We start from the raw sequence: 7,972 nt of genomic DNA on the forward strand, positions 1-7,972 counted from the left end.
TACATAGTTGACCCACATTGCACAGTAGCCACAGTAGCTTGTTGCTACTTCTTTAATTCGAATGGCATTCAAAGCCATATATATTACATCATGCCTACCTTATGAATATGATAGAAATCTATCATTGTAGGGACTGCTAGACAGTAGTTGTATTGACACAAATATTGAAGCAGGGCATGAAAAAATGATATTATATTAGCAAGAGTCAATTTTATATAAATGTATTATTTTTGCAAAGGAAAGGTCAGGATAACTTTTTCTGACTCAAGCAGGATTAATATATTAGCTGTATGTGGGCAAGCTTGGCCTAGGATCATGGAGCATAGCCAACTGAGTGCTGCTCTGGAAATTTTTGTGGCGGCCTAATTTTTTTTTCCCTTTTGGTAATATGAGAAGTCTTTGAAAGGTCTTCAGGCACTTTTTGGAGGAAATCCAGAAGCCAAGAAGCACCTTCAGTCCTCATCGTGAAAGAAAATGCATTCAGATAATCATCTTGTTACTAGGGTGTATCAGTGATTTGGCTAAGTCCTGATATTGGTGTACAAGTGGCAACCTACCATGGACACTTCATTTTTGGGTGCACTCAAAGGAAAAGATTTTTGTTACGTTCTTCTTTCTGACAGGTGTCCTTGTGGACTTGGGCCTAGAAGACAATGGAACGGCATATCAGAGAGCTGAGAAATATGTGGTTCGGCTAGACAATGAGATTCAAGCAAAATTTGAAGTTTTCATGAGACGAGTGAAGCAGAATCCCTATACGCTGTTTGTGCTCGTTCATGACAATGCCCACGTGGATTTAACAAGGTAGTTGCTTCAATCTACCAAAGGAAAACCATCCTCTTCCAGTATCTTTCAGTTAGGTTTTTCAAAAGACTTACTATCTTAGAGACCTGATGCTTTCTCTAGGCTTAAGGCATTTTGTGCCTCAAGATCAGAAATAATCTTTTTTGCTTGCCCATGATATTTGTTAACTAATTCTGATTCAGATGGAGATAGGTGAGTCTAAAAATCTGAGTTTCAGATTTTTGGATCCCTAACTAAGACTGGTTTTAGGAATAAGTGCTATGGTACTGAAGTCCAGGAAAAAGGGCTGAATTTTGCAACTTTCTTTGCTCTTCTTGTCTTTTTTCCTATTCCCCTCCTTTTTCTCTACTCAAATGCAAATCTCTCCCATGTTGACAATCCACTCATGTTTTAATTCATGTTTTTATCCTTGATGATAGCGTTGGTTTTGATATAAGAAAGCCTACAGACATTTAACTCTTTGCACCATCTGAAAAATCACCTAGCTACTGTAAGAACAGGATTTAAAAAACAGCTGTGTTGAATTTGGTCAGTGTTAGGTCTAAACAGAACAACACACACACGTGTGCAGAAACGTTTCTTCACACTGCATCACAACTTTACTATGGAAAAGGAAAGAAATAAGTAAAGCTAATTATTCTGCTCTTGTTCCATGAGTAAACTGAGGAGAATAATCTTAATGTGATTTGGATGTGGTGTGTAAGACTGTGGGATGAATTTGAATATCAGAGTTATAATAAAAAAATACTTTCCTTGAAGGGCAGCTGAAAATCAATAAAAGCAACCTTCTTCCTACCTTAGCCCCCCCCATCATGTTTTTGTTACTGTCTTTGCTGTATATTGAATTTGGAATTCCTGAATATTCTGGAGGCAAAGGTAGTTCCAGGAGATGGAAATCAGAACATCAGGAGACTTTCAGGTTCCCCAGTTTTTCAGGAGAATGTTTCAGGCTGGAAAATCTACTGGATTTTGTAAAATTGTTACTGTATCCTAACCCCACAGCTTATGGAATGTTTTTTCAGTGAGAGGGATTTCATCAGCTTTGGCTTATTTTTGTTTTCCTCCATCTGATGCTCTGGTACACTAATTCACCTTCTCACTGTCCGCAGATTTTGTTCCTCTATTTAGTTTTTTTTCACCCATTGTGTGAGTCTGTCCACAGAAAACACTTAAATGGTTTTGACATCTTTCACCCTTCCAAAGTTTTTTGAGCTGTGACTCTCAGTGTCATGGTCATTTGGAAATTTTTCTGCAGGAAAAGAATAATCCATTGAATCTCAGGATGTCAGTAAGGCAATTCTTTTCATTCTTATCTCTGCAGTGCCATTTCAACTTCCCTGTCACATGGTGAGCCTAGTCATGGTCTGGCTGATAGAGTTATTAATTGCAGGGAGGTCCTTGAAGCATTCAACCTCCTTGTTCTTCAGGTCAGCTCTTTTCCATATGCCTTGCAAACGCAGCAGTCCAGGATCAGCTCTAGCAATGAGGTACACTGGATACAATTTGACACTGTGGTAAGTGTTCAATTGTTAATTTTAACTGTGAATTTTAATTTGGACTTCACACCTAGCAGAACTTAGCAGATATGTATTAAAGTAAAATGTTAGGAGGGAGCTCTTTCTCTGCTGGAGTTTGTTCTCTCAGGCTCCAGGTGCATAACCCGAGGATGCTGATGGTAGAGGTAGCATTGACATTTATGCCCAGGAACTACAAATTTTTCTTTGTCCAGTGATGTAATATGAGAAATTAATTCCTACACTCTGGTTAGACAAAGCTATGTAGATAAGCCATAAAGTTCTGGAGCTGGCCTTCCATTTTCAAGCAGTCTAACTTTTGACCATAAGTTATATGTAATGTAGCCTGTCAAATCTATTAATTATTTCTCGGTTACTAATAAAATTGTGTGATAGGTCAAAAAAATATGGCATAGTAGATGCTATCATTGTGCAGAGAAGAGGTGGGAAAGGTCTGTTGGACATTCTGCACTATTAGCTTTTTTCACCATTTCAGCTAGCTGATTCTGAGGTTATTTTGGCAAAACCTGCTTAAAAAATAGCCCTTTCTATATTTATATCAAGTTTGACTTTACTGTGTTAAGTGGACAATTGGTTTCTGTAAAGTGTCTTAAAGTGGTAGCTGTAAAAAAATAGTTTAAGTCAAACAAACAGAATAGTGGAAATGAGGGAGTGAATGTATATTCAAAGCTTGCTTTTTGTTTGCTTGTTCATATAAGCCAATGTGGTGACCTTCTGTAAGATGGTCTGGACAAATTTTCGTTTCCTAAAAGTAAAAAAATCATCAACTTTCAGTCTTATGATTTAAAAAATAACCCACAAAAAGAGGGGAGACTGTACATGATTAATTACATTCCTAGGGATTACTGGTGATGTAAATGTGTTGGAGACCGTGTTGTGCTTCCAGCAAAAGCCTCGTGAAATTTGAGGCAGCAAATATTCTGCCTTTCTGATTGCTGTCTGCAGATTTACATTCCAGCAAAGAAATTATCAGTTTCTGATTACCATTAGAGATGTGTAGAATCTGACAGTCAAGAAGAATTTTGGAAATTAATACTTCTGTTTTCACGTTCTGCTTTAAATAGAAATGAGATAAGAGTTGTCAGTAGATATAAAGCCAGAGATAGGGAGTCAGAAAATAATTAGCATGATTCTAGGAACCCCCTGCAATCATAGGTAGGAGACATAGTGAAAAATTTGCAACGACCTACACCTGTCTTTCCTAGCTGTAGACAAATAATAAGTTAAATAAAAAACAATTTACATTTTATTATATTCTTTGAAACAAACAGATAGCATCACTGAGGAAGAATGAATGAAAAGAAAGGATACTTTGGTTTGGAAAATACATTCCACCTTTTTAAATGACAAGAAATTAAAATTGGTTCCCTTTTTCCTTATGTTTTTGCTATCTCTGTATGGAGCAGGATGATGCAGCGGGTGAAGACAAGCTGTACTTTGGTTTGAATGAATACAGCAAATCCCTCCAATGGGGGGTGACAAGTCCCCTTTTGAGATGTGACGAAACCTTTGAAAAAATGGTCAACACACTTTTAGAAAGGTAAATAGTAACATGGGAGCTTGGGATTCTGCTTAATTGGAATCTTAAGGATACAGATACAGCCCAGTCACAGAGGGATGAAGACATGAAGAACTTCGATGTTGATCTTGAAATCTGTGAAGTATGTGCAATTTTTATTTTTTGAAACTAATTTAGTGCTGTTGAAGAAGATGAGCGTATCGTTCATTTGTTTATAGAAGAGTTTAGGCCCCTTCAGCAGCAGTCCAGGCTCAGCTGTGCTGCTCTCTTCTTTGAGGTCAGCCCTTACCAAGCTAAGAACGTACCAGAGGTTTCATACCTCACCACTTCTGGTGTGTCTCTTGTTGAGGCTGCCAACAGACTTGTCATTGGTGGCCCAGGTAAGTGACATTATTTCATTTTTATTGTTTTTTTTAGCTGGCTATGCTTTTGGTTCCTGCAGCTCAGAGCCTGAAAGTGGCTTGTTAGTACCCTGCAGCTGCCAGAACAAGCTACTTTCATTGCATATATCCAAGATATAACTAAATGTGCACTACAAGAATGATCTGTGGTTTCTAGTGGTGTAGAAATCTATTCTGTGTATCAGCAGGACAGATCCCTTGTAACAGTTCAAGCTATAGTTCTCATCATATTCTGATATTTACCAGAACAGGATTGTTCTGTCTTCAGTACTGTTTTTCCTATTTTATTTAGGTCGATATAATTAACAGTTGTAAATGTATCTATTTATTGATTAAAATGCAATATCAAATCTATTAAGTTAGCAACATAAATGAGTAATTAAGTACATAATTGATAATCAATATGTATTGTTATCTACAAATATGTAAGTAATTAATGTGATAAATAATATCAGTTAATTGGTCAGTTCTTTAAGCTTCTCGTAGTCTTTCTGGCCAAGTCCAAAGGAAGAGAGAGTGGACACTGTTGCTCTCTTTCTGTCCTGAAAACATGGATGGGGAAAAGGATGAAGGAGGACTAATGCCTGTGCAAATACTGCCCTGATATGGGGTTAGGATAAGACTAGAAGTTGACGGGAGGTGAACCTGTACCTTGGAGCCAGGATATGCTTTTGTGCCGCAGGTTATTGATTTAGCCTCTCTTCTCAAGAAGCTGGGTTATTCCCTCTGGGTGGGTAAGCCGTACAAGTTTAGAAGTCCGAAAACATTGCAGACATTTTTGTATTATCAGAAAGGGTCCTTTTATTTTAGTAGCAAAAATGCAGTGGGTATTTTCATGGGAGGAGGAATAAAAGTTGTTTTAAAAATTTATTGATTTAATGACTGGATTACGGTATACAGAGTGAGCTACTGTACCTACTGGTTAAAGACAGACACAAAACTTTATTCAAATGGATCCCATATTGTCTACTAAATCCCTCAAGAAAGAGGCCAGAGAAATTTGGAACTTCTAGTTATTTTAGTCATTTGGGCTCCTGTGGCACAAGACTAGTGCTCAAGGCATAGTAGTGTAGGGTTTTTTCTGTATTATGATAGTGAGTGAGCTTGTGGGGAATTTCTAGAAATGGGGTGCTTTTTTGCTTGAGTAGGTTTTAATCTTTTTTCTTAGCATTTTACTTTGTGAGTTCATGTCTGTTGTCACTGTGTATAGCTGTAATGAGAGGGAAAGAAACATTGGCTATGTAAGTTAAAAGGCAAAATGGAAGTTCAGATTTGGCTCAGAGCCAGCAATCCCAATTGGTAAGTCTCACTTTCTGGTGAGAGGGTGAGATGTGTGAAATTATTAAGTACTTCTCCCACAAGCCACCTGAAGCAGTGATGGTTGTTCGAATTTGTAGAAGAAAAAGGCTTGTGGACAGCAAAGCAATTACTAGCCTCTGCTGTGGATCTGAGATGATCTGTATCTCCATCAAGTTAAAGATCTTTAGCTGAAATTTTAGCCCAACTGAAGATAATGGAAGTTTATAATTCCTGTTACTTGCACGCAGGACATGCCTCTATCTTCTGCATTTGTACTATGTTACATTCATTTACTGAAAACACAGATTTCCTGCAAAAGTATTGTCCATGAAAATCAAAGGCTACAGAAAAAAAATGGGCACTTCTTTACCACATGGTCCTGGTTTTTGGCTAATTTTCAGACATTGCTGTGACTTTTGCATGTGCTAATGTAGAACTGTATCTCCTCAAAGGTACCCCCGGCTGCACAGCATGGTGATTCGCTGCTACCTTCTCATTCAGCAGTATTCCCAAGCCCTGATGGCTCTCACGACCATGGCCTCACTAAGAGATCACAGCACACCTGAAACGCTCAGCATAATGGATGACCTTATCACTTCTCCAGGAAAGGATAAGAATGGCTGTGGCCACATGCTCGTCATTAGGGTGCCGTCTGTGCAGCTAGCCATGCTGGCCAAGGAGAGGTTACAAGAAGTAAGAGACAAGTTAGGTCTGCAGTATCGTTTTGAGATCCTCCTTGGGAATCCTGCTTCAGAGCTTACTGTCGCAAAGCACTTTGTGACACGGTTAAAGGTTAGCAGAAACTAAGTATTTCTTTGTATGCCCATTGTAGTCATCTGACTGTCGTACACCATTTGTGTTCATTCCCACATGTTTATAGGTTAATTATTCCGTAGGAAAAGAGTGCATGTTCTGTGTCTGTCTCCATGGAAGTTTGCTGTACTTTTGATGAGTGTAAATGATTCAGAAACTATGAAGAAAATTGAATTGTTACTGGTCCATGAAGTCAAACCCTGGATGTTATCTGTCTTGTTAAAGTTGAATAACAGCATGAGTCAGATAGGTTTCATCTCTGAATCTCAGAAAGCAGAGCTCAGCCCTCCTTAGGCAAACTAATTCTTTCCACCAACTTATCTGTCTGTCTAGTATATCTGTTGTCTGCTCTGTCCATCCATCTTCTGCTCTTCTGATAACTGGTAAAGTATTCTGTTTGTCATAGTTGTCTTTTCTTAAACCATTGCATGCTGAAAGCCCTCTTCTGCACAGCATATATGCACCAAGCTAAACTTTGCATGGATTTATAAGAGCATGGTTCAACTAGTCAAACCCACTTCCTGAATTAACTTTACAAAGGGAAATGGATTGCCTGCCTTAGGTAGGAGCCTGAAAGTAATACTGGTTATCTGTCCTGATCCTTGCTCTGAGTCTCACAGAGAGTTTAATTTTCTGTTTCTACTATGACTTACACAGTGTATTCAAAACTGCACAGAAAAGGAATGAATTTTGTGAGCCGTTCTTAAAGAGCTCGCCTACAACTGAAAGCAGAGAAAATGTCCTTTAAAGACGCTACCACATCTGCTTCTCAAACCTTGTCCTGCAGCAGAAGAGGGAAGAAAGGAAGGTAGTCGTGAAGGAGAAAACTACATGTGAGACAGACAGCAGCCCTGTGCTGCAGGGTTTTTTTGGCTAGGTATTAATTCCAACCTTAAATCATTCTGGACTGTGAGTCCTTTGCCATAAAGGGTTGCGGCCCTTACACATTGCTGGAGCAGCCTTTAGTGCAGATCAGGACTGAGTGTGAAGCTGTTGCAGGTGAATATCCAGGTAGCCATAGATCTGGAATAGAGGAATTTGATTAGGCAGAGAGTGCAAAAACTTCTAAATAATTCTTATTCTTCTCCCCCACACTGTAAGTTGCTTTTTTGGAGTAAACAAAGATTTAGCGTTCCAAACTTGTTTCTTTCCTTGCAGGTGACTAGAAAAAACCCTCTCAATTGTGAAACATGAGTGTGAAGGGAGTGAGGAGAGGAATTCAGTTGCCCAAAGATAAGCCTGTAGTGTCTTTTTAGGTGGGTTATCTCAGTGGTGCTCCAGAATGATGAAGGCATCCTGTGAGTTTTGTGCTGGGCTGCTGTACCTGCTAGTCTGGTGCTTGGGATAACACAGGATATCTGAAATGGTGCAAGCACATGTCCATTATAAAATTCATCAGCCATGCTACCATTGAGTCCAGTTTATTGAAGACAATTTTGATTTAGTCGGTCTGCTGCTTGGCTTTTCTCCTGATGTTAGACAGAGCACTGAAGCTGGGGGACTAGAGCAAGTGGGAAACTGATTGCTGCTTGCTTCCACTACAAGCACCCTGGTCCTTTTTTTTTTTTTGGCGGGGGGGGGGGGGGGGGGGGGGGAATTTG

At 39.1% G+C, this 7,972-nt stretch overlaps 1 protein-coding gene across 1 annotated transcript in view; it reads left to right on the plus strand.

Annotated features, from left to right (window-relative positions):
• The window catches only part of GREB1L (growth regulation by estrogen in breast cancer-like), a 65,192-nt gene that overhangs the window by 35,210 nt on the left and 22,010 nt on the right, over positions 1-7,972 (plus strand). The window contains exons 15-18 of the mRNA XM_009886627.1: positions 624-804; positions 2,126-2,318; positions 3,746-3,879; positions 6,011-6,350. Coding sequence (XP_009884929.1) covers positions 624-804; positions 2,126-2,318; positions 3,746-3,879; positions 6,011-6,350 — 848 coding nt within the window. The remainder of the gene's footprint in view (positions 1-623; positions 805-2,125; positions 2,319-3,745; positions 3,880-6,010; positions 6,351-7,972) is intronic.

The sequence above is a fragment of the Charadrius vociferus genome, unplaced genomic scaffold (genome assembly GCF_000708025.1).
Source record: "Charadrius vociferus isolate BGI_N301 unplaced genomic scaffold, ASM70802v2 scaffold45, whole genome shotgun sequence".
NCBI classification, from domain to species: Eukaryota; Metazoa; Chordata; class Aves; order Charadriiformes; family Charadriidae; genus Charadrius; species Charadrius vociferus.